This window comes from Podarcis filfolensis (assembly GCF_964270895.1).
Source record: "Podarcis filfolensis genome assembly, chromosome: 16".
Classification (NCBI taxonomy): Eukaryota; Metazoa; Chordata; class Lepidosauria; order Squamata; family Lacertidae; genus Podarcis; species Podarcis filfolensis.
The window spans coordinates 41,492,230-41,518,645 of NC_139620.1; the positions used below are offsets into that span (position 1 = coordinate 41,492,230).

At 44.9% G+C, this 26,416-nt stretch overlaps 2 protein-coding genes across 3 annotated transcripts in view; one reads left to right on the top strand and one right to left on the bottom strand.

Annotated features, from left to right (window-relative positions):
* Positions 1 to 26,416, top strand: part of TFIP11 (tuftelin interacting protein 11) — a gene marked incomplete at its 5' end in the record, with an annotated part of 601,324 nt that overhangs the window by 316,048 nt on the left and 258,860 nt on the right. The window lies entirely within an intron of this gene.
* Positions 1 to 26,416, bottom strand: part of MYO18B (myosin XVIIIB) — a 266,462-nt gene that overhangs the window by 21,232 nt on the left and 218,814 nt on the right. The window contains exons 41-43 of the mRNA XM_083589603.1: positions 20,455 to 20,588; positions 15,331 to 15,372; positions 12,555 to 12,695 (exon numbers count right to left, since the gene is read on the bottom strand). Coding sequence (XP_083445729.1) covers positions 12,555 to 12,695; positions 15,331 to 15,372; positions 20,455 to 20,588 — 317 coding nt within the window. The remainder of the gene's footprint in view (positions 1 to 12,554; positions 12,696 to 15,330; positions 15,373 to 20,454; positions 20,589 to 26,416) is intronic.

A 26,416-nucleotide genomic window follows, 5' to 3' on the forward strand; every position in this document is an offset into this window, starting at 1 on the left:
GACCATCAACATTAAAATTCTGGCAATAGAAAATTTCTGTGGCCCTAAGCACTTTCTTAGTTTGCTTAATGCGTAATCTCCTCTATGAATTTTGCCGGTCCTCATTTAAAGCCATCGAAGTTGGCCTCTTATAGGACCAAGTTCCATAGATTAATTATGTGCTGCATTAAGTAGTCCCTTCTTTTAGAAGGACTTCCTTTTCTCTGTCTTGAGACAGATGTCCATGTGTTATGAGAGGAGAAAAAGATTTCTCTTTCCATTTTCTACATGCCACTTTCTACATGCCTTTGCTCTGAACTGAAAAGCCCAAATGCTCCAGCCATTCCTCATAGGGGAGTCACTCCATTCCTTTGATCATTTTGGTCAGCCTTTTCTGAACCTTTTCCAACTCCATAATATCCTTTTTGCGTCAAGGTGACCAGAGCTGTCCCCAATACTCTACCTGTGGTGGCACCAGAGGGTACTTGGAGGGCATCAGCATGGGGAAGGGAAGATGTGATCCAGCCAGGGTGGGGGCTAACGATGCACAGAAGCCAGCACATCCCACAGATAAATGTGGAAATAGACCCACAGAATGTGACCATGAGGGAAACTCACAAGTCCATAAAATGGGAGGCCTAATGTCTTGTGCAGGGTTGTTGTCAAGATGACACGGTGCAGGAGGGTGGGCCATGCATGCTGCCTTGAGCTTCTTGGGGTGTGAGAGGGAACTTAGACAAATTTGAGGTCCAAGGCCTTGAGACTTGGGCATATGTACCCTGGTCCTCGGAGGGCCGCCAGCCAGCCAGCCTCCCTTCATCTTGTTTCACTCTCCTCTGGGGAAGCTCACATTTTTGCCTCCCCATCAAAAAGTACAGCCATACAGCCATGCAGCCCTCACTCTTCTCTGGCAGCAACAGACAGAGTATATGGTACAAATTCTCAAATACATTACATTATCTCTTTCAATTATCTCTGGAGAACACATCAAGGCACATTATCTCACTTGAAGTAGGGTGTTTTGATGTGGCATCTTTCATCTAACATTTGACTCATTCCAGTCTAGCAGCAGCCACCTTCCTTGGCTGGATGCTGTGTGACCTTAACTCCTGCACACATCACCACTTTGACTTTCCCACGGGTCGAGATCCAGCCTCTTGCAATGCTCTGTACAAACTCCTATGGTTGTGTCTTTATTGGGACCAGGGCCAACTGCACTGTGTGTTCTTTAAAGGTCTGCTGCAGTTCATTAAAACTAATGACACAACAGCAGCAATCGTGATGGTGACCTCTTCATGTCAGACTCTCCGTGCTTGAATTTGGCTCTTTCTTCTTTCATGTCTCTGGGAACAAGATGTTGTAGGAGCCAGACATAAAGGAAGGGGTTAATTTCCTTCATGAGCACAAATCAACCCATCATGTTCTGACGGAGAAGCCTTTTAAAACCAGCCAAGCTGGTGTCCATCCCAACTTCTGTACCAAATTCCAGAGTTTAACTATGTGTGGTGTGAAGAAGACCTTTGGACTCTCTTGAATCTTCTAGCGTTTATCTTCATTTGAAAAGGAATATGGGAAGGTGCCTGATACAAAGTCAGACCCCTGCTCTGTCCAGCTCAAGACTGTCTAACTGCAAAAGGCAGTGGCTATGCAGGGTCTGAAGTAGGGATCTTTCCTCACCTTGTCTGAAGATACAAATGTAAGAACTTAAGAAGAGCCTGCTGGATCAGGCCAATGGCCATCTAGTCCAGCATCCTGTTCTCACGGGGGCCAACCAGATGCTTGTGGGAAATGCACAAGCAGGACCTAAGCATGAGAACAACCCTCTCCCTGGTATTCAGAAGTATGGCTGCATGGATGTCTCCTCCATGAATTTGTCCTTAAAGCCATTTAACTTGATGGCCATCACTGCCTCCTGCAGGAGGGAGTTCCACAGTTCTAACTAATGAGATGTTTTGCATGCAGAGTATGTGTTTTACCACTAAGCCATCATCCTTCCCCAAAGATAACTGTGGATTTCATGAGATCTCCAAACTGGCTGCCTCACTTTGCTTAATGGTCAGGTTGCTCTCCCTGCTTGTCAAAGTATTTTGCCAGGACCACTCTCTTCTTCCCCAGGCAGATAAACTGTGCTAGCTTCATATGAGTAGCAAAAGTCCACAGTTGCTAGCTGGTGGCTCCCCTCCCCTCCCCTGAAGTTGACAAACTACGCTACAGGTTGGAAGGCGGCATAAGCCCTCGAAAGGAGCACATGCAAGTTCTTTAGCTGACAACGATATTTTCTGAATGCTCTAATATGCTCTGTGTTATGCAAACTTTGCAAAACTACCCAGAATTTCATGGCACAGCACGTACCAGGGAACTAATAAAGGGGCATTGTTACTTGGATAAATCTAGCAGAAATGCTTGAAATTGAGGTCGGAGCCAAACAGTACAAATTGAGAGCATTTGCAGATGATTTAGTATTGACGTTACAGGAGCCAGAATCTAGTACTAAAAGGGTTTTAGAACTAATTCAAAAATTTGGTCAAGTGGCAGGATTCAAACTGAACAAGTCAAAAACTAAGGTTTTAGAGAAAAATTTAACACTGATTGAAAGAGAGAGGTTTCAGAATGAGACAGGTCTGAATGTGGTCAAGAAAGTGAAATACTTGGGGATTAACATGACAGCAAAAAATGGGAACTTATTTAAAGATAATTATAAAAAATGTTGGACGGAAGTGAAAAAAGATTTAGAAATTTGGTCAAATTTGAAGCTTTCCTTGTTGGGTCAAATTGCAACTATAAAGATGAATGTATTGCCTAGAATGTTGTTTTTGTTTCAAACACTGCAAATTGTGGACAAGATGGATTGTTTCAAGAAGTGGCAGAAAGATATCTCTAGATTTGTCTGGCAGGGCAAGAAGCCCAGAATAAAATTCAAGATATTAACTGATGCAAAGGAAAGGGGTAGATTTGCCCTGCCAGACCTTAAACTTTACTATGAATCAGCAGCATTCTGCTGGTTGAAAGACTGGCTGCTTCTTGAGAACACAGACATTTTGGATTTAGAAGGTTTTAACAATGTCTTCGGGTGGCATGCATATTTGTGGTACGACAAGGTTAAAGCACACAAAGCATTTAAGAACCATATTGTCAGGAAAGCTTTGTTCAATGTTTGGATAAGATATAAGGATTTATTGGAAAATAAAACCCCAAGGTGGCTGTCACCAATGGAAGCAAAAGCCCAGAAAAAACTCAATATGGAGGCCAAATGGCCGAAATATTGGGAAATTTTGGAACAAGAGGGAGATAGACTAAAACTGCAGAATTTTGAGAAACTAAAAAACAAAATGCGAGATTGGCTTCATTATTATCAGATAATGGAGGCATATAATTTGGACAAGAAAATTGGCTTCCAGGTGGAAAAATCAAAATTAGAAACAGAACTGTTAGAACCCAAAACTAAGATTTTGTCAAGGATGTATAACTTGCTGTTGAAATGGAACACACAGGATGAAACGGTGAAATCTGCTATGATTAACTGGGCACAAGATGTTGGACATAACATTATGTTTGCTGACTGGGAACAGTTATGGACCACAGGTATGAAGTTTACGGCATGTAATGCCTTAAGAGAGAATATTATGAAAATGATATACAGGTGGTACATGACCCCAGTCAAGCTTGCAAAAATATATCATTTGCCCGATAATAAATGTTGGAAATGTAAAGAAACTGAAGGTACATTCTTTCACCTTTGGTGGACGTGCCCAAGAATCAAGGCTTTCTGGGAGATGATATATAATGAAATGAAAAAGGTATTTAAATATACCTTCCTGAAGAAACCAGAGGCCTTCCTTCTGGGCATCGTCGGCCAATTGGTGCCAAAGAAGGATAGAACTTTTTTTATGTACGCTACAACAGCAGCAAGAATACTCATTGCAAAGTATTGGAAGACACAAGATCTACCCACTTTGGAAGAATGGCAGATGAAGGTGATGGACTATATGGGACTGGCAGAAATGACTGGCAGAATCCGAGACCAGGGAGAAGAGTCGGTGGAAGAAGAGTGGAAGAAATTTAAAGACTATCTACAGAAATATTGTAAAATTAATGAATGTTAGAATGATGTTGGATAGAAATTAAGTGGTTTCCAGCTGTAATGCTTTAAGAGAATATGGAAAAAAGGGTTATAATTAGGTAAAAACATAATTAAAATGATGTTGGATTGGAAATAAGTGGTATTAGCAACAAAGTTAATAAGAATATGCAAAAATGAATTGATAATGGATGAAAATACAGAGTTATAAAATGTTAAGTTATAGAGATAAGATAAATGAAAGAGGGTAAGGACTTGCTGATTTGATTATTTAAATGGGAATACAAGAAGGGGAGGTGTGAGGAGGTCAAAGAAACAAGCAAATGAGTTTTAAGTTATGAAAAATGGAATTGTTTTTAATTTTTCTTATTTTTTCCGTGTGTTTATTTTTATTTCTTTTTTTCTTTTATTATGTGTTTTTGTATATTTGTTTTTGTAAAACTTTAATAAATATTTCTTTAAAAAAAGAAGAAAAGAAATGCTTGAAATTGATTCCCTGCTCCTTCCACTGCCCCTCCCTGCCAATGAATGCACGCGCAAACACACACACAGCCAAAATTATGTTTGCTGGAGAGAAACGAAAGCAATCAATCAATCAATCAATCAATCAGCACTACTCTGCTTGATGCTGTTTTAGGACAACTGCTCCCTCTCGTAAACCCCACACCAGGCTTAGTTTTTTTTTAAAAAAAATAATATTTATTACTTTTAAAGATTACAGAAAAAGAAAAGAAAAAGAAAAAAGACACGATAGAAAAAACAAAAAATAGAAAAGAAACAATACAATATAATATATAAGCAATACAAAACACAACCTTAACACATTAAACTAAACTAAACAAAACCCTAACCCACCTTAACCCTAAACAAAACAAAACAAAACAATAACCATTTAAAAACATACATCACACCTTTTCCATACTCTATCTTTCATTCCCTTGTTTCCTCGACTTCCTCTCACCTCCCTTTTTGTATTCCACTTCTATTAATTGTTTCAGCATCTTTCTCTATTTTCTGTCATATTATAAATATCTTAACATATTTTTTATCATTAAAACTAAAATACTTATATATGCTTAACTCCTTATAACATTTCTGCTAAGGCCATAAAATTTCTTTCCACCATTTTTCTATCATTCATTAATTTTACAGTATTTCTATATATTTAAATTCTTTAAATTTAAATAACTTTAAATTCTCTAATCTTCTTCCACCATCTCCTCTCCCTGGTTTCGGATTCTGCCAGTCCTTTCCATCAATTCCATATAGTCCATCAACCTGGAGATCTTATGTCCGAGGCTCTTAACTCTTTTCCAGGTCCCTTCTGCAGGTCTTTTTCATATTCTTTAATGCCAAAGAGCAGATCTCGGGAAGACTCCAACCTAACAATGCTTTTATTCCTTCCAGACAGGTCAGCCAAATTTCCATAGTTGAAGCTGAGGTCTATAAGATGTTTCATGACATGTTTCAAAGTTCCTCCAAATCCAAAGGCCCCCAGAACTCCAATCTCCTCCAGACCCAAGTCCATGTCCCAAAGGTCAGTTAATCCCTGCATAGAGGGATCTTTCCAACTTTCCTTCTTCCATCCAAGCCGGGATCCAATCCTCAAAATCTGGCTTTTTCTAGATTCAATCATAGAAGGCCTCAACTTGTAATCCTCAATTTGCTTCTGTAATGCTGAGGATCCCGCTTGTATTACTTTAGGCTCAACAACCACAGCTTTCTCTTTCTCCTCCACAATCTGTCCTGCCAAAGTAGATTCTTGTACCAAGTCCTGAATTATTTCTGTGTTGGTGCTCACTTTTTGACTCCAATTAGTCACTTTTTGATCCAAGTTGTCAATTTTAAAAGACATGTCATCCGTCTTCTTATGAAGCTGTTCCAGTGAGTAGCTTATCTTACATAATACCGTCACAATGGCTTCTCCTGTCAACATTTTGAATGGTCCAAGGTCAATCTCTGGTTCTCACAATTACTTATCTTGCAGCTGGTGATTCCCCAGTTGCACTCCTGTGACAGTTTCAAAGACTCCCTCTAGAGGGAAACAGTCTCCACTTGTATCAATCCTTTCGAACACAATTCAAGCCATAAAAATAGTTTCAATTTCCAGTTACTTTTCCTCCTTTTTAAACGCAGAAGAGGACAATTGAAACAGTATCTTTCTCTTGTATAACTAGCTGTCAAAAATGTTCTGTTCGCAGTCAATGGACTCTCCCAAAACTTCACTCATTCTGGCAGCCCTTTTCCAGGTTCGGAGCAGTGGTAATTTGGTTTTTCACTCTCTCCTGCAGGCTTGCTAAGTCCAAAATTTTCCCCCTCTTCTCCTGCTTCCAAGGGGGGTTTTGTAGTTTTAACGGATGAAAATTTAATCCTTTGCCAAAAGCTTTCAAAGACTTTAGCTTATAACGTCTTTGCTTCAATCTATTTACAAAAGGGGAATACGGACTTCCTGTTTAAGACCTTCCCCCGTTTCGATGCCAAATTAAGGTATTTAAAGATCCAATTTTCCGTTCTACTCACGGCTAGTTGTTTAAAATCCAATTGTCCACAGGAAAAAGTCAGCGCTCTCTGGCAACAGCAATGCAGCTTCACTCCGTGAAAGAAGCAGTCAATTCGAAGCACCGCGCCACTCACCCCACATCGCTCCGGATCCCCAAAACAGGGTTTCCCCGCGAGTAGGGGAGGCGCAGAAGGTGCCAACCGAATTCCAAGTTCACAAGCTTCTCCCGCTTGTGATTTCAGAGGGTCTCCGCCTTCGCCGTGGCAGTCAGACCCTGCCTTCCACGGAGCAAGTTCCTCCCAATCGGAGGAGCTCCGCCATTGCCGGAGGCGCCAACCCGGAAGTCTCCCACACACCAGGCTTAGTGCCAGACTTCAGGGGACCCTCAGCACAGGGTTGCTAAAGCCCCTTCCCCCCCTGTTCCCCAACACATACACCCCATCACTCTGCGGCTGGTGCAGGATTTTTCTTTCTGTCGCTGCTGCAGAAAAAAAAAGGTGAATAAAGGCAGGGGGGACATGATTGAGGGGTATAAAATTATGCAGGGCACGGGCAAAGTGACTAGGGAGACATTTTTCTTCCTCACTCAGAACACGAAAACTCGGGAACATCCAACAAAGCTGATTCTGGACAGGCACACTTTCATTAGTGCGTCCTGAATCAATGTATTTCTTCATGCAGCACATGGCTAAACTGTAGGGTTTGGTAACGGAAGATGTCATGAGCGCCACCTGCATGGATGGCTTTTGAAGGGCACTGGGTAAACACATGGAGCCTATCAATGGCAACTCGTCATGATGGCTGTGTGCCACTTCCAGTACCATAGGCAGTGGCCACCAGCGAGGTGCGTCCTGCTGCATTTGGTTTGTGAGCTTGGATTTGCATTTGGTTTGTGGGCTTGGTTTGTGGCCACCTAGGATGTTTGACTAGGTGGCCCCCTTGCAGGACTCTTATGTGCTCTCATGCCATGGTCGTAGCGGAAACATCATTTACTGCTAGGCCCTCAGGTGGCCTTTTAGCCAGGGGCATGGCATGGGGAGCCAATGGGGAGCTGTCGTCTTTTAATTTCGTGACTGCTGTCACCATCTGCAGTGATCATGGAGCCCAAGAAAGTAAAATTTCTCACTGCCTCCAATCTAAACCAAATCCCTTATGAATACGCAGTGGAAGTGAGGAACAGGTTTAAGGATTTAGAGTGCCTGAAGAACTATGGGTGGAGGCTCGCAACATTATACAGGAGGCAGCAACTAAAACCATCCCAATGAAAAAGAAATGCAAGAAAGCAAAGTGGCTGTCCAGCGAGGCGTTACAAATAACGGGGGAGAGAAGGCAAGCAAAATGCGAGGGAGATAGTGAAAGATACAGGAAACTGAATGCAGATTTCCAAAAAATAGCAAGGAGAGACAAGAAGGCCTTCTTAAATGAGCAATGTAAAGAAATAGAGGAAAACAATAGAATGGGAAGAACCAGAGATCTGTTCAAGAAAATTGGAGATATGAAAGGAACATTTTGTACAAAGATTACCATAATAAAAGACAAAAGTGGAAAGGACCTAACAGAAGCAGAAGACATCAAGAAGAGGTGGCAAGAATAAACAGAGGAACTATACCAAAAAGAAATGGATGTCTCATACACCCCAGATAGTGTGGTTGCTGACCTTGAGCCAGACATCCTGGAGGGTGAAGTCAAATGGGCTTTAGAAAGCACTGCTAATAACAAGGCCAGTGGAAGTGATGATATTCCAGCTGAACTATTTAAAATTTTAAACGATGATGCTGTCAAGGTGCTACACTCAATATGCCAGCAAATTTGGAAAACTCAGCAGTGGCCAGAGAATTGAAGAAGATCAGTCTACATCCCAATCCCAAAGAAGGGCAGTGCCAAAGAACGCCCCAACTACCGCACAATTGCACTCATTTCACACGCTAGCAAGGTTATGCTTAAAATTCTACAAGGAAAACCTAAGCAGTATGTGGACTGAGAACTCCCAGAAGTGCAAGCTGGATTTCGAAGGGGCAGAGGAACCAAATTGCAAACATGCACTGGATTATGGAGAAAGCTAGAGAGTTCCAGAAAGACATCTACTTCTGCTTCATTGACTATGCAAAAGCCTTTGACTGTGTCGACCACAGCAAACTATGGCAAGTTCTTAAAGAAATGGGAGTGCCTGATCACCTCATCTGTCTCCTGAGAAATCTCTATGTGGGACAAGAAGCTACAGTTAGAACTGGATATGGAACAACTGATTGGTTCAAAATTGGGAAAGGAGTACGACAAGGCTGTATATTGTCTCCCTGCTTATTTAACTTATATGCAGAATTCATCATGCGAAAGGCTGGGCTGGATGAATCCCAAGCCGGAATTAATATCGCTGGAAGAAATATCAACAACCTCAGATATGCAGATGACACAACCTTGATGGCAGAAAGTGAGGAGGAATTAAAGAACCTTTTAATGAGGGTGAAAGAGGAGAGCGCAAAACATGGTCTGAAGCTCAACATCAAAAAAACGAAGATCATGGCCACTGGGCCCATCACCTCCTGGCAAATAGAAGGGGAAGAAATGGAGGCAGTGAGAAATTTTACTTTCTTGGGCTCCATGATCACTGCAGATGGTGACAGCAGTCACGAAATTAAAAGACGACAGCTCCTTGGGAGAAAGGCGATGGCAAACCTAGACAGCATCTTAAAAAGCAGAGACATCACCTTGCCAACAAAGGTCCGTATTGTAAAAGCCATAGTTTTCCCAGTAGTGATGTATGGAAGTGAGAGCTGGACCATAAAGAAGGCTGATCGCCGAAGAATTGATGCTTTTGAATTATGGTGCTGGAGGAGACTCTTGAGAGTCCCATGGACTGCAAGAAGATCAAACCTCTCCATTCTGAAGGAAATCAGCCCTGAGTGCTCACTGGAAGGACAGATCCTGAAGCTGAGGCTTCAATACTTTCGCCACCTCATGAGAAGAGAAGACTCCCTGGAAAAGACCCTGATGTTGGGAAAGATGGAGGGCACAAGGAGAAGATGATGGCAGAGGATGAGATGGTGGGACAGTATTCTCGAAGCTACCAGCATGAGTTTGACCAAACTGCGGGAGGCAGTGGAAGACAGGAGTGCCTTGCGTGCTCTTGTCCATGTGGTCACGAAGAGTCGGACACAACTAAATGACTAAACAACAACAAAGCAGGCACACACACCCCCATGCAGGCACCCCCAGCAGAGCCTAGCACTCCTCTCCTGGCATCAGAGAAACTAACGCACATGGAGAGGAGCATTGGGCCGGGCTGTGCTGGGGGCACTGGCGTGGGGCAACTGGTTCATGCCCGCCAAGTGCCACATTGGCTGGCCAGGCTCCCCCCTATGCAGGCAAGGCAGGTGGCACAGCGTGGCCCTGCTTGGCTCCAGTGCTGTGCGGGATCGTTCCAGCGATGTCAGTGGCGAGGGCTGGAGTGCCATGGTGGCCTCCTTCACCCTCCATGCACACACACACAGCGCATGCATGCGCACCCTCCGGAGTGCATGCACCTGCCCTGGGCACCATAAGCTCATGCAACGCCACTGCTTAGATGCGTGGCTAGATCTTTGTGGCAACATTTTCCCAATGGTCAATTCTTTAAAAATGAAGACCGTTTTTCACAGAGAGGTGCATGTTGAGCAGAGGTGGGATTCATCTTTTCACCTGGTGCTGATTGTTTTTAAACTGCAACTCTTTCCTCCATTCAAGCTCATTTCCTGCCGCCGCCACCACTTACGTTCCAAAGGCATGTTTAGTCCTGAAAATACCCACCTAGGAATCTGAGGGCAGGGAGAGATAATCTGGGAAGGGGATGAGCTGGAGCACAAGAACAGCCAGTGGTTAAGCGCAGCCTTACTGCAACAACTCCTCTGTTAAAATCTCAGTCTCCGCCCCACCTCATATTAGCAGTGCTGTTTAAAAAATGGCATTTGAGGGGCTGCTGCTTTGGGGGACTGGGGGTTTTGTTAAGTGACTCTCCTGCTTTGGAGCCTTTGATACAGAGAGAAGAAATCCCCAGAGGAGAATCGCCTGCGTACATTCAAGATGTTTGTTCCCTGAAAGGACCTGCAGACCTTTATTAGAGCTGAATATCAGCAAGCGACCCACGTTGTGAGTAAATGCCATTGCTTGGAACTGGTCTTTGAAAAATTAAAGTTGAAGAGACCTCTAAATATTTGACATTTGCAGGGGAGAGAGAGAGAGAGAGAGAGAGAGAGAGAGAGAGAGAGCGAGAGAGAGAGATATTTTATATATGGTTTGCTTCTCTTCCAGAATGGCAAGGATTAGGAAGATGATCCATGGAGAAAATAAGCAAATGAAGTCAGCTCAAGACAGACTTCGTTCAAAGCTGCAGCTACTGGCTGCTGAGCAGCCTTCCAAGTCAGCCTGAGGTAGTATGTGCTAAGAATGGAAGGATCCCTTGGCTGGATCAGGCCAAAGGCTAATAATAATAATAATAATAATAATAATAATAATACCTTTATTGTCAATATACAACCTGTGCACAATGAAATGAACCAAACCTGCCCCCCAGCAAACACTCAATCTCATTGCACTCTGTGTGCTTGTTGCACAACGCACCAACCCCAAAAGTCAATTGCACTATATTATTTTCCGTTCAGCAGCCTAACAGCCCACGGATAAAAACTGTTTTTTAGCCTGTTGGTACGACTGATTATATTTCTATATATCCTGCCAGAGGGTAGAAGATTAAAAAGGTGCTGGCCAGGGTGTGAATCATCCCTGAGAATTTTTCTCGCTCTCCTAAGGCATCTATCCCTTGTGATATCATCTAGCGGGCTCAGGGGACAGCCCATGTGCTGTGTTCATCACCCTCTGTAAAGACTTTCTGTCCGTGGCTGTCAAGCCAATGTACCACACTGTGATACAATATGAGAGGACACTTTCTATTGTGGACCAGTAGAAGGAGGTCATCAGCTGTTGTTTAACATTGTTCTTTCGCAAGACCCTGAGGAATTGGAGCCTCTGTTGGGTCTTCCTAACAACCTGAGTTATATTGTTTTTCCAAGTGATGTCTTCACTAAGGTAAACTCCCAGGAATTTAAATGGACTCTCTCCACACAACCCCCCCTCCCCCGGATATACAACGGGGCTAGTTCCCCTCTCTTCCTCCGAAAGTCCAACACCATCTCCTTTGTTTTGCTAATATTTAGGTGCAAGTTATTCTTTAGGCACCATGTAGATACTTTTTGAACCTCCCCCCATACACTGATTCATCTCCACCTGTAATTAGACCCATTATGGTAGTATCATCTGCAAACTTAATAACTGCAGTAGATGGATCAGATGAAATACAATTGAGTTCACACAATGGGTCAGACAGAGGCAGGGCCAGAGCACAGCAGCAGCTCCCAGGATCTGGGATCCAGCAGCACATTGGCCCTGATTTTGGAGGCTCTACCCCTCCCCTCTATGCTAGCCAGGGTGGAAGGGATGGTTGCCAGGTCCAACCCACAGAGAGAAGGTCCACCCTTTGTATCAGAGGGAGGGGCTGGATAGCATTGCCAGAATTTACACAGCCCCCGTTGCCCTGCTCAGCACACCAGGGGACTGACTCCTCAGCAACTAAAAAAAAAAAAAAATCTCTCTCAAGTTAAAAAGATCACACATAAAGTGTTGCAACTTTTAATTACAGTACTATATAAGGTGAACACCAAGGGGAGGAGGGGAGCTGGGGTTTGCTCACTGACAGATCTAGATTACAATTCAGGGCTAGAATCTCCCTAATTAGTGTGTTTGGGGGAAGGGAAGGTAACGTCTCAAAATGCAGCAAGCTCACATGGCCTCCATTTTCCAGATCATGCTCCAGTCGGAGGAGTCAGGTCTGGTCTGGATTGTCTCAAGTTGGGGCTGATCTGAATTGGATCCAGGGAATAGAGGTGGACATGCACAGCCCTAGTTTCTACAAACCTGTTGCATTGCTCAGAAGACACCCCTTTTCATACACTTAAGAATGAGTCTCACCTCAGGCTCTGGGTACCACGGCTGTCCACGGTTTGCCTGGATGGAGAGGACCATGCCGATGCCAAACTGGACCACGATTTGACGCTTTCTTCAGGTTCCAAGTTCAAGCTCATGGTTGACCCCAGACTCAGCTGACTCTCGCTGTAAGCGGAAGAACACAGAAGGGTTGTTGTGAGGCTAAATGGGCAAGGAGAGAGGCCTTTGCCCACCCGATGCCCTCTGGGTGTTTTTTGACTACAACTCCCATCAGCTGTAGCCACCATGGGTTGTGGGGCAGTGCATGCACGCCACCCTGAATTGCCTGGAGGAAGGGTGAGATGGCACAAATGGAAGTTCATAACAAATTTGAAAGAATCTAAGAATCAAGAAGCTGTTTAAGAAAACTGCAAATATTTATTTCCACAGTCACAACAATTATGCACAATCAGCTCCTGTGCTTTGCAAGTGCATTTCCTTTGAACATTTGTGGTCTTGCATAACATATTCATATGATTTTTCCATATATGATTATTGATAGGTAATGCAATTATTGTTTATGTTGTCTCAAGCCCTTGATTAGTTGCATCAGGTGTGCCTGAGACAACACCTGTTGTATTTGTGCTGTTGTGAGGGATTCTATTCAGGGGGTTGATGAATAGTGAGAGTGGAGAAACCAGTTAAAGTTGCATTTTCAGCTGAATTTGGGGAAACCATTTGAAGCATCTGTTGTGTTGAGCTATTTCAATTGCTTTTGTTTGATTTGCTCACTGCCATCTGCTGAAATTCTGTAAATTTTGATAATAAACCTGATTTGCAATGGGGGCGGAATAATTTTTATTGCAACTGTAGATGAACTTGGGCAGGCTGTGGGCTGGAGACACATCCCTTCCACCCTGGCTATAACAACAAAGTATAGTTTGCTAGAAACCAGAAAGTGAAGCTTGAAATCTCTTCCCTTCAAGTGCAAAGTGGAGATGTTATGTCTGAACCAAGCCAAATTATGGGGGCCTTTTTACAGACAGGGCTTTTTACAGATAGGACAGAAAAGTGGTTCTTGCACCAATCACTTTGTAGATGTAAAATCTGCATTGTTGGGAATGGGGGGGGGGATAGCTCAATGGAGAGCCCCTGTCCTGCATGCAGAAAGTCTCTGCTTCCATTCCCAAAGGCATCTCCTGCCGGAAACCCTCGAGAGCTGCTGCCAGTCCATGTAGGCAACACTGAGATACACAGGCCAATAGCCTGACTCTGCCTAAGGCATCTGCCTATGCTGAATGCTCAACTGCACCACATATATCCCAACTTTGTTTTCTCTTCTACATGGACAATTATAACAATCCAAATGCATATCCATATATAGAGATTACCCTGAATCTCACAACTTCCCCCCACCCCCTCCATGGGTCCTATTATTGTTGCAGGAATTTATGTATAGGTTGTGGGGGTTACCCCTCCAGCAGATATCATGCACATGCAGCCCACTACCAAAACCAGCACAATTGCTTTTGTGACTTTTGTGAATTGTCCCCACAAAACACCCCATCACAGTTTCAAAGGGCCTCTGCTGCACGATACCAAATGTAACAATTCACTGATAAATGTATCTATGTACTGGCTCACTGGGAAAACTTCAGAAATTCCTATAGACATGTGAGCTCAGCTACTCAGCAGCCCCTCTGCCTGAGTGATAATTCCTGGCATCCTGATACCTGAGTGCCAGACAGGTAGCCATTCCAGAAATAACAAACCCAGATGAACGGTGTGATTAACTTGGCTGGGAAACAGGGAAATGTAAATATCTCTTTTGTTACATTGATGGGTGTTTGGTGGAGGGCAAGGAGAACCATGGGGTAGGGTCCAGGATGCTCAAATTACTGCCACCAGACCTCCCCTTTCATGATATAACCATGATGTATGAGTGATGTAGTTTGGGGGGGGGGGGTAACATGGGGATTAGCAGCTAATAAAAGTTTGGGGGCTCTTTTGTTCAGGGCTTCCATCTTGTTCCACCTGGTGGCAGGTGGGAGTCCTGGCGCCACAGTCTTCAATAAAGACCAAGCCTACTGGCTGCTGTTTTGCTCTGGTATTCCTGGCTGGTGTCCTTTTTTTTTTGTCCAAGGGAGCTCTCACATTTCTCTGTTAACAGTTTCCGTTAACATTATCAGCATTTACAACTGCATATTATTCCATACTCTATATTTTATTTCAATCCAAATTATTGATAGTATCTGTTACATTACAAGTAGATTAAAATCCTGCTAGTTGTTTCCATTTGCTTGCAGTGGTCTCCTAGATATGTTATAATTTTTTCCAATTATTTTAAAAGTTTTTGTTCTCTTGGTTTCTGAGTTTACCAATCAGCTTTGCCATTTCAGCATAGTCCATCAGCTCAACTTCTCATGAACTTTTGAGTTATCTCCTCCTTCTTTATGACCCACTGAAAAATCAAGCTGGTTCTAAAAACCTGAAGACTATCCCACTACTGAACCTATTGAGACAATAGAAACTCCTATTTATTTGCAGAGGCAGGAGGGCAGAGATTGAAGAAGCTGTTAATATCTGCTGTATGTTAAGAGGCATAGCATTTGGGAAGATCAATGTGGGCTCAGCAAATGTAAAAGGGGATAAATCTGAAAAATAGATTGGAAACAAATGGAAGGACATGGCCCATCTCTCTCACCCCCCATATTTTGGCTGCTGTTCAATGAGTGTACTTTTTGCAGTTGTTAATCAATGTGTTTTATCCTCTAGTCCCACATAAGCTTGAATCAGGCATTTCCCGTTGGAGTTCACTTACGTGTCTCCTCTTGAGCTGAGCGATTCTCGAGCCGTCTGAACACTACAAGGGAGAGAGGAGAGAAAGACAGGGATCAGTCACTCTTCCCAGTGAGGACTAATATCTGTCCATCCCTTCTGCAGCAGACTCCCCTGAAACAGCCCTTTTGCTGGAGGAAATGTTCAGAAGGATCTTCCTTTAAGGAAAGGGTGGGAGCAAAGAACCTTCACTTTTTAAAAAACCTGTGGGGGAGTCTAAGTGATTGTTTTTATTTAGGAAAATCTTATCATAAAGCAAAGGATCCCTGTGGTACCTTTATTTGCACACAAACACGCAAATACACACACGCACGCAAACATCCCACCTTTCCTCCAAGGAGCTCAAGGTGGCATACCCTCATTTCATCCTCACAACCACCCCGTGAGGTAGGTTAGGCTGAGAGAGGCCGTGATGGGCCCAAGGTCACCCAGTGAGCTTCACGGCCGAGAGGGGATTTGAACCTGGGTCTCCCAGGTCCTAGTCTAACATTGGCTCTCCTAGACCTTTCCACAGAACTTTACAACAGTAACACTTTTTGCTTTGCTAACCAACCCCAGGATTAGGGTTGCAATAGACCAGGAGTCAGCAACCGTTTTCAGCCGTGGGCCGGTCCACTGTCCCTCAGACCTTATGGGGGGCCGGACTATATTTTGGAAAAAAAATATGAACGAATTCCTATGCCCCAGAAATAACTCAGAGATGCATTTTAAATAAAAGGACAAATTCTACTCATGTAAAAACATGCTGATTCCAAGACCATCCGTGGGCTGGATTGAGATGGTGATTGGGCCGCATCCAGCCCCTGGGCCTTAGGTTGCCTACCCCTGCAATAGACGGTCCTCGTCCGACACTCTAAACACGACACCATATATATGCATCCCTAATTTGTGGTGAAAGAAAGACACAGCTACAGATGAGTGAATGTGTCAATTTCAGTTTCCCTCAGCTCCTCATTTTCCTAATATTTGCACACAAACTCATTTTCAGTTTGCCACATTTACACAGTCCAAAGTGCAAAATTCACCAGCATTTTAGTATAGAATTCTCCTAACATACACATTTTGCAAGCAATCTCCCTTATATAATGAAGATTTGTATACTATTTTCAGTATGATGTGCATTCCAAAAGATAGATGCATTTCAGTTAGTGAACTGTTTTCCATTAGCACCAGGGAATGGTGGAAAGTTATTTTACAGAGGCCAACAGAGCATGGGAAATGGAGCATGTGATCCCTTTGTGGTGCCCTTTCCCTGCAACCTGCTATCACCCACAGGCAGAGAACCTTGAGGCCTCCAGATGTTGCTGAACTACAACTCCCATCAGCTTCAGTGAACATGGCCAACAGCCACAGACGATGGGAACGGCAGTCCAGCAACATTGGGAGGAGCCCCTCTGGTGCTGTAACTCCACCAACCCCTGGAAAAGCTGAGATAGCAAAGATGTTCCAGGTTGGGCTCCTGGAGGATGGCTCAGCATCCCTCCAAGCGTGCAGGGGAAGCAGAGCCCAACTTTGAGCAAGGCAGGCCTACGTGAGAGGAATTTGCTGGCTGCTCCTGGGCAGGGTCGGAATAGTTTGGCTGCTCACAGAAAGTTTACATTGTTAGTGGCCCCTGCTGTCATGTTTGCCTTCACTTCATGTCATTCGTTTTATGCATTTTATTTGACAGAGAAGAAAGCACCCAACTGCGAATGAGAGAGGGAGAGAGAGGGAAAAACCACAACCAAATTGGGAGTGAGAGGGGGAGACACACAAAACAAAATGCTTTTCCTTTGAAGCCTGGCTGCTCAGAAACCATGCCAAGGCATACGCTTCTGAATAGAAGTCTGTTAATTATGGCAGCTGCAAGCCAAATCACTTACCCAGTGGCCTCCATCCATAAATTCTCGCCGGCTGAGGAGAGCTCCTCAGCCGGCCACTTGCAAGGCTCAGCTTGGCTTGGCTCTGGGCTCGTGTTTGCCAAAGTATTCTCTTACCTTGCAAAGGAGCTGATATACTGTTGTTATATCTGTCTGACTTGAGAGACAATGGACTGAGCCTCTGGGGTTGAAATCAAACTGCTGTGTTAGCACCGGTGACCTCCCTGGGGCACAAGCCCAGGTAGGGTGTCTGGAGGTCCTGAGCTGCCCAAATGACAAGACCTCCTCTCAGTCTTGCTGATGTGGTCCAAAGGAATGCAGAGCAAGACATTTGGCACCAGCTTAGTTGCAGGAGTTGCTAATAACAACTGGACAGCCCTCCCTGGGGTGCGTGACAAATCTGTCAAGTTCAGTCTTCGTTTCACTTTTTTTCCAATATTAAGGTCACTTTGCCATGTTTCCACATTCCATCTGCCTTTTTTTAAGGCCTCATGAAAATTTGTTGGCATTTTACTTTGCACTTCTCCCAATACACACATTTCTTCAAACAAAGCTCACAATAGTGCATGTTTGTGTGATATTTTAATAAATATATGCATTTTATACATAATACCTTGTGGGGAAACTGCACAAAATTCAGATACAGTGGTACCTCGGGTTAAGTACTTAATTCGTTCTGGAGGTCCGTACTAAACCTGAAACTGTTCTTAACCTGAAGCACCACTTTAGCTAATGGGGCCTCCCGCTGCTGCTGCACCGCTATTGCATGATTTCTGTTCTCATCCTGAAGCAAAGTTCTTAACCCGAGGTACTATTTCTGGGTTAGCGGAGTCTGGAACCTGAAGCGTATGTAACCTGAAGCATATGTAACCCGAGGTAGCACTGTAATTTAAATTCTACAAAAAGTTTCTTAGCTACAAGGTGAGGGGCATTGCCCCCTCCTTCAGGCTTCCCTCAATAATCCTTCTGCATCCCCCCAAAATTGCTGTATTCCACAGCTCAACCTGTGTATCAGTGTATCAGTGTATGATGGTGTATCAGTGAAGGAATTAGCCCTCTGGTTTAGCTTGCCTCTGGGCACTGAATCCTCTGTTTGTCTGGGTGGTTTGTAGAAAGTTCTTGCTATGAGCATGGCTGGGACAGTTTAGATTTCAGCATCATCTCACCCGCCCACTACAGGTTGCAATGAGATCATCACAAGCCTCTTCTTTCTCCCTGAGATTTCCAGCAATGCCTTATGGCCTGTTTGTACAGGTCAGTTCACACAGAAAGATGGCTTCATTTTGGTTCACACACAGTTTCAGAGACCAGGAATCAGGCAGCTTCACATTAACATGAGAATTGACCCATCTTCATTCCCGCTCTACCTGCCATGGATTACTCTAACCCTTTTTTAAAACTACCTTAGCCAAAGGCCAGGAACATGTCTTGTGGCAGTGAGTTTCATAGTCTCATCTAACTTTGCATATCTATGACCTTCAGGAGGCAGGAGCAGCTTCAGGTGGACTCGATGCAGCACATGTCTCAACCTCACGGCTCCTGATTATGCACAGTGGAACCCCAGGAGGCATCAGATTGAGGCCACGTTGCTCTCACTGTTTTTGTTTTGCTTTTTTAAGGTTCTTTTGTTGTTTTCAGCTCCTGGGACCAGTTCCCTTTCCTGCTCAATACCCTCACCCCAGAGTCAAACACTAAAGGTTGAGTTCCCATCCACCAGGAGGAAGCGTGGAAATGCACTGGCTCCAGACTGGTTTCTCTCCACCTCATGCACTGAGTCATCCCTCTGCAAAGTGAGTCCATCACGTGATGCTGCCACAAAGATGAAAGGTTTTCAGCAGAGACTCAAGGAGCTGCTCTGCTCTGGCCTTTGACAAATTAGGAGGGGAAACCTCACTGAGAGAACTTGCCTGGTCCTACACTCAAAAAGCCACAAGAAAAGCCTCCTGGATCAGGCCAATGGCCCATCTAGTCCAGCATCCTGTTCTCTCAGGGGCCAGCCAGATGCCCATTATAGGAAGCCCTCTCCTTTCCTGTGGTGTCTAGAAACTGCTTTGCAGCAGCATCACTGCCTTCAATTGTAGATGCAGAGCATGGCCATTGGCAGCCCCCTTCGCCATGAATTAGTCCAATCCTCTCTTAAAGCCATTTAATTTGATGGCCATCACTGCCTCCTGTGGCAGAGAGTTCCATAGTTTAGCTATGCACAGCATGAAGGACTCTACCAATATTTAGCTACACTGGATAACTCTGTATGTGTGTGTGTGTGTGTGTGTGTGTGTGTGTGTGTGTGTGTGTGTGTAGCTTAAATTCTATTAATGTTTAATTGTTTTTAAGTGATCCCCACACACACTGCCTTTGTTTTTAGCTGTTCCTATTTTATCTGTAAGCTGACTTGAGTCTGTCAGGGAAAAAGGCAGGACAACAACAACAATAACATCCATGAGTTCCAGTGTGACCAGGGGAAAAACCTCTTCTTCCACTCTCTCCATGCAATGCATCATTTCATGGAGTGTGGTTTGTTCCATGCTCAAGTTAGATCAGGCAGCGGGGAAGCTCTAAAAGGAAACCCCTGTCCTAAAAGATGGAAGCTGTATGGATGTGTATCTGCACACAACACACCATAGGAATCTGCCTTCTGCTGAGACAGATCAGTGCTGTCTGCATTGACTGACAACGGTTCTCCAGGTTTTCAGGCATCACATAATCGTACAGCTGGAAGGGAACGCCCAGGGTCACCTAGTCCAGTCCCTGCAAGGCTCTTCATTGGGGATTGGACCGGGAGCCTTCTGCAGGCCAAGCAGATAGCCTCCTGCTGAGTTTTGGGCCTTTCCACACACAGCTGGCCAGACAGTATGTGCCACAGCCACCATTTCCTAGCCGCACTACTTCACAGGGGCACTGAGATGTGAAAGCGCACCCACCCAGAGCACCCAGCTCCAAAGCCCCAACTCCAGCCAGCTCTGCTCCACTCCACCCCTTGACCTGGGAAGGCTCTCTGGGGCTGTGCCTTCTGGCTTTTCTTCACACACTGCACTGGTGGCTCCACCCCCAGGCACTTTTTTTTAAAAAAAAAATTGATTTCACAAGTTTTGATTTTTTTCACACAGACAACCAGGCCTCTTGAATGGTGCCAGTCGAAAGCACCCGCAGGCAGCCCTGCCAGGAGCCCGGAGTCTGAAGAGGAAGGGCGCGGGGGAAGCAGCAGGCTGGCTTGAGAGGTGGAGACCCAGTCCTGCCAGCACACTCACCTCTCCCTATCACTGTCGTCACTCGACTGCACTTCTTCCAGAGCCACCTGCAAGTCCGCAATGCGGCGGATGGAGGTCTCCAGGTCTGCCTGCAACGTCTGCCTCACTGCAGAGAGCTCGTCCACTTGCTTCTCCTGGAGAAACATGAGCACAGGGTGGGGGGGGGGGAGGGTTAGTGGTGGCCCAGGAAGCAACACGCAAGCAAGGCAGTCCTGAACAGGTCAGCTCAGCAAATCATTTGCTCAATGCATTTCTGTTAAGGTATTGTGCTTTATTCTAGAAAGTGGAAGGTGGTTTGAAAAAAGACAATGTAGTGCAGTGGTTAGAGTGACAACCCAGGTCACTCATTAAACCAGGGATGAAGAACCTGCAGGCCTCCTCTTGGACCACAACTCCCATCAGCCCTAGCCAGCATAGTCAATGGCCAGAAATGATGGGAGCTGCAGCTCAACCACATGTGGAGGGAACCACTTTCCCCAATGCCAGCACTGCAAAGAAAGCTGCCTCACACCAAGTCAGGCTCTGCCCTGTATTGTCTGCACTGACTGGCAGCAGCTGTCCAGGATTCCAGGCCAGGTGCCTTCCCAGCCCCACCTGGAGAGCTTGGGGATTGCACTTTCAACCTCCTGTATCCAAAACAGATGCTTTGCCACTGAGCTAAGTGCGAAACAAGATTCCATTTTCATGGTCTGGCATAAAGAGCTAACTTTAAAAGGAACAGGGATAGCTGCCTTACGCTGTGCTTTGTGACCTGGGCTTTGCTCTGAAAGCATCCAGAAAAAGGTGTGTTTTGAAAATGGATTTGAAGGAAGAGAGGAAGGTGGCAACATGAGGCATTCCCAAAAACAAAACTAGGCTATTTATGTATGCAACGTCAGCAGCAAGGGTTATAGTGGCAAAACACTGGAAAGATAAAAACGTGAGGCATCCAAGAATAGGTATCTACCCAAGGACCTCTATGCAATAACAAAACAATCTCTAACCCTGGACCCAGACAGAATTAGCTCTCCTGCCAGGCTGTTGAAAGCGACTTTCCCTTGCTCACAAAGGGTTGCTAGCTCTGCTGCAGCCAGACTCAAAATTGCCAAACATTGGAAGTCTGCATGAGGTCCCTCTAGGGCTGGGTGGTTTGAGAGGATGTGGGACATTGTCTTGCTTGAGTATGTAACCCATCACAAGGGTTATGAAATGAGGCCATCTGGATGCTGTATGGTTTCTGTTCCTATGATTTATAAATAAAAATAGTGCACTGCACAGCCCTCAACAACACATGTCTTCAAGGTACAAGAAAAGTTACAAGAATCTGACTCACAAAGAACTTTCTGGCAGTAAGAGCTGTTTTGCAGGGGAATGGAATCCATCAGAAGGTGGTGGACTCACCTTCCTTGGAAGTTCTTAGGCAGAGGTTGGATGGCCATCTTTAGCTAAGATACTTTAGTTGAAATACCTGCATTGCAGGGGGTTGGACTAGATGACCCTTGTGGTCCCTTCCAACTCTACAGTTCTATGACTCTATATGACTCCTGAAATGTCCCTTTGCAGAATCTATTTTATTACAGTCTGCAAAGTGTCCTGAACGTTCTGTCCATTTTATTCCAACTACAATAATTTGCTTCATACATTCATTGATCTTCGTTTTATTGTTTCTTTGTTATTCCTGAAAACTATGGTAAATGAAGATATCTCTACTATCATTATTTCTTTTTTTTTTTTAAAGGACAGTTAAAAGTGAGGGTCAAATCAGGTAAGTGTTCGGCCAGGCAGGAGGCTGGAAGGAAGGAATTACAGCAGCAGGAAATTGACTGAAAGTGCACTAGAAGGCAAATTCGCATGGGTGGCTCTTTCCACCTCCCTAAATGCCTTGATCTGATGATACTCGGCTGTGCTGAGGAGGGTGGCTGGAGCAGAGAAAGGTGAGCTGCCTGCTGGGCAGATGAGACATTGGCCTCGGTTAAACTCCTAACATTTCTCTGATATTGCATCCACCTTTCCTGTAGGGAAGGAGTGATGTATGCTGAACAGACAGGAGGCAGACACCGGCTGCAAAAGGCTCCTAGGATGGGTAGGCTTGGCCTTCTGGGGTTCACCCTTGAAGGCCCTTGATCTGTTTGCTTCGCATGGTTCCCTTCACTTGCTGAAGTGGGAATCTTCTCTAATGGAACGCTCCCTGTCAGGACAGGTAAAAAAAGGAAAGAAGAACTTCTCCATGCAATGCATCGCTGAACTATGGAACTTGCTCCGCCAGGAGGCAGGGATGGCCTCCAACTGGGATGGCTTTAAAAGAGGGTAAGATAAATTCATGGAGGATGGATTTCAAGGAGCAGGGACAGCCCCCCTCAAAATTCCCCAGTGGCCATGCACGCACACTGCAGGGTGTGCTCACAACATGCACCCAAGTCGTGGGGCATGTGCACATGGCATGCTGACATTGGAGGGCCAGGCAGTGTGCTTGAAGGACTCGGAAGCGATTGGTGGCTGCCACCCATGATGACTATACTCTGCCTCCACAGCTGGAGGCAGCAATGCTTCCAAAAAACCAGTTGCTGGAAGCTACAGGTAGGGAGAGTGTGTGTGCTCGGGTCCAGCTCACGGGTTTTGCAGGGGCATCTGGCTGGCCCTGTGAGAACTGGATGATGCTGGACTAGATGAGCCATTGGCTCTTATGTTCTTCATTGTTGCTTGGATTATTGTCCCAAAGCACAGTCAGCACTGCAATCCAATATACTGCAATCCAATATGCTGACCGCCATAACATAAATTATGTGCACATGCGCGCGCGCACACACACACACGGTCCTAAGGCAGAAGAGGAGACTTTTAGGACTGCAACTCCCACCAGCTTGACCATTGCACAGGCTTGTGGGCTTCCCAGAGGCATCTAGTTGGCCACTGAGCTGGGTATGCTTAGCCTGGAAGAGAGGACCCTGAGAGGAGATAGGATAGCCGTCTTCAAATACCTCAAGGGCTGTCCCATGGAAGAAGGAACAAGCTTGTTTTCTCCTGCTCTGGAGGGTAGGACTCCAACCCATGGCTTCAAGTTACAAGAAAGGAAATTTTGACTAAACATCAGAAAGAACTTTCTGGCAGTAAGAGCTGTTTGACAGTGGAACAGTCTCCCTTGGGAAGAAGTGGACTCTCCTTCCTTGGAGGTTTTTAATCAGAGTTTGGATGGCCATCTGTCCATTAGTTGATATTCCTGCACTGCAGGAGGTTGGACTAGATGACCCTCGGGATTCCTTCCAACTCTACAATTCTATGATTCTATGATGCTGACATATGGAACCTGGAACGTTAAGACACTGGGATTGGGCTGGAGTTTCTATCTTGTGTCACTCCCTTACTGGAAGTCTAAAAGAGCAACCTGAAGAATGGCTAGGCAAGCGTTAAAAATGTTTTTTATAACTGACACCTTTGTGGAATGCATGACCCACTTTCATAGCGACAGAGGCAGGCGCTGAAAGATTGCATCTACCGGGGAGAAAAAATGCAATGTCGGACAGGTAACAGTGGCTGTAATTGGCAATTTGTAAATGAGAATCAGGAAGGCAAACAACCTATTGATTCAGAACAAACTCAGCCCCTCTAACATTTGGATGACAACATATATTAAAATAATTTTCCTCCCTCTCCCAAAGATGAAGCTCAATTCATCCCAACTGCCTGGCTCTGTTCTTTCAGTCCCCCTACCCCTTTTCTTTCTCTCTTCCTGACAACCAAGAGTGTCTGCCTGCCAACAACGATGAGCAGGAATTATTTGGCAAGATCTGGGAAATGTTGCTGCCTTCTTCGCTCATGACTGCGCTCAAAATGTATTTTTAAAAGACCCACGAGCAGTTTTCTCAATCTGGATTTTATAAATTATTATTAACAAACAATGCAAGTTCCCCCACAGCAGATGCCTCTCTATGTCAGCATATGCCCCCCCCTTCTTTGCATGGTGCTCACACATCTTTTTTATCTGGGAGGAGGGGTGCATGGCAGTTGAGTTATTGCCTTCTGGTGGAACTTGAAAGCTGAAAGATTTTCAAACTGTCACAGGGATTTAGAAGCTCTGGGGGTGGAAAAATGGATGGGTCCACTGAGGTGTAAGGCACTGCCATGGCTGACCCAGAGCAATCATTCTGGAGTGAGGCAGAACAAAAGGTTTCAGCTCAAGTGCAGAAGCCATGTTGGTAGCAGGTGGCCTGGGACCCCCAAGTCCTGGGTCTTTTCTGCTGGGCTTTGATTGTATGTTTGTTTTAAACAGAACTTGGCCTCCAGGGCTGCTATGCATCCTGCAAAGCCAGAAAGACCCCAGGAACCCACCCTTTTAATTTGCTCCTGGGCCTAACATCCCTTGTGTGGGTCAAGAACTAGGATCACTGAGAGGCAAAGTTTGAAGCCAAATAGGTGCACTTGGATGGTGAATGGAAAGTCCTGTGAAACTGGGTCTGTGAGCCCCCTTCCTTCACCAGGCATTTTCAGGGGGCTGCATCTGTCTGCAGCTTGCTCCAATTTCTGCAGCTTTATGCTGGATAACAGGTTTTACTCCATTGTTCTTTGTGTACACAGCCCTGGGGTCTGTCTGGATGAAGTGTAGTTTAGAATTTTAAAAAATAAAAATCTGTTGTGGATTTGGCCTGGCCAAATCACCTAGCTCATGATGTCAGAGAATTCTGATGGAAACGGGAGCAGAAATTGCCAGAGGTGTTTATTTGCCCTGTGTCTGGAACAAAAATCAGTTCAGTGAATACAACTGATATCTGCTGTTGTTTATTTCAGTCCAGAAACAATGCATAATTGATTATGCCCCCACCATTTGCTTTGTGTTTCCTTGCATTGAAATGAATGGGATGCAATAATCTAATGACAACATAAGTTACAGAATTTCACCATGCTGGACAGTGACAATAATAACACCAACCTCCCTGGGGTTGTCAATGAATAGGTCCTCTAACGGCCCCCTCCTCATGCTGAGCTGGCCAGCACTTTCACGATGTCTCCTAGGAACTTATGACATTTCGGGGAGCTGGACTAGGTGACCCTCAGTATATGTTCCAACTCAACAATTCTGTGATTCTATGACATCCAGGTGAACCTCCCTTGAGGTTGCCTGGCTTGCATTTCTAGCTTTGCTCTTGACTCCTGGCTGGCGCTCTGATCCTGACTGCTCTCTGGTCCTGCCCTCCTGGCTGCCTTTCTGGCTGCCCTCCCCTCCTGGCTCCCAGCTCCTGATTCCTGGCTCTCTGCCCTGCCCTGCCAGCTTCAGACAAGCTGACTGCAGGACAAAGGGGGCAGCATGTGTGTGTGGAGTTCGATTGGTAGGTTTCAATATGGTACTCTTGACAGTAGCTGAAATATTTACACTCATCCTAACCAACATGCCCCAGATACTTCTTCAGCTCTCTGACTGGCCTTGGGACAAAGGAAAGACTGAGTCTTTTCTAAGGGCCTAGGTGGGAATAGGATTTTGGTTTTGAAACAGGGAGTTATTGTTAAGAGTTGCCTGCCATAGAGCTCCCTGCTTTGCATTCAGGAGACATCAAGTGATGATGATTATTACTCTGTCTGTTTGAAAACCCGGGAAGTTTTAAGTGTCAAAGCAGTTATTTTGGGTATAAAAGATATTTTAATGCCATCGCTAAGATGGGAGTCACACAAGGTTATATGGTATGTGAGCGAGAGATGCTGCTTTAAAAGGTAAAGGGGGTGTTCAACATAATTGTACTCTTCTGAAGATGTATAATGTACCACATTTCTGGCTCCCCCCTTGATATTTTAAGCATACCTTGAGTATTTGGCTCAAAACCGCATCAGGATTATTGATGACAGAACTTGGGTATTTACAAGAAATTGAATGATGATTGAAATGGGCTTTTATACAGGAAGATTTTGGCACAATCTCACAGGAAACCGACATCACGAAAGAAGAATTGGCTACATCCTGCTCCTTTTTTCATCTGGGATTCTAACACTGAAGCCT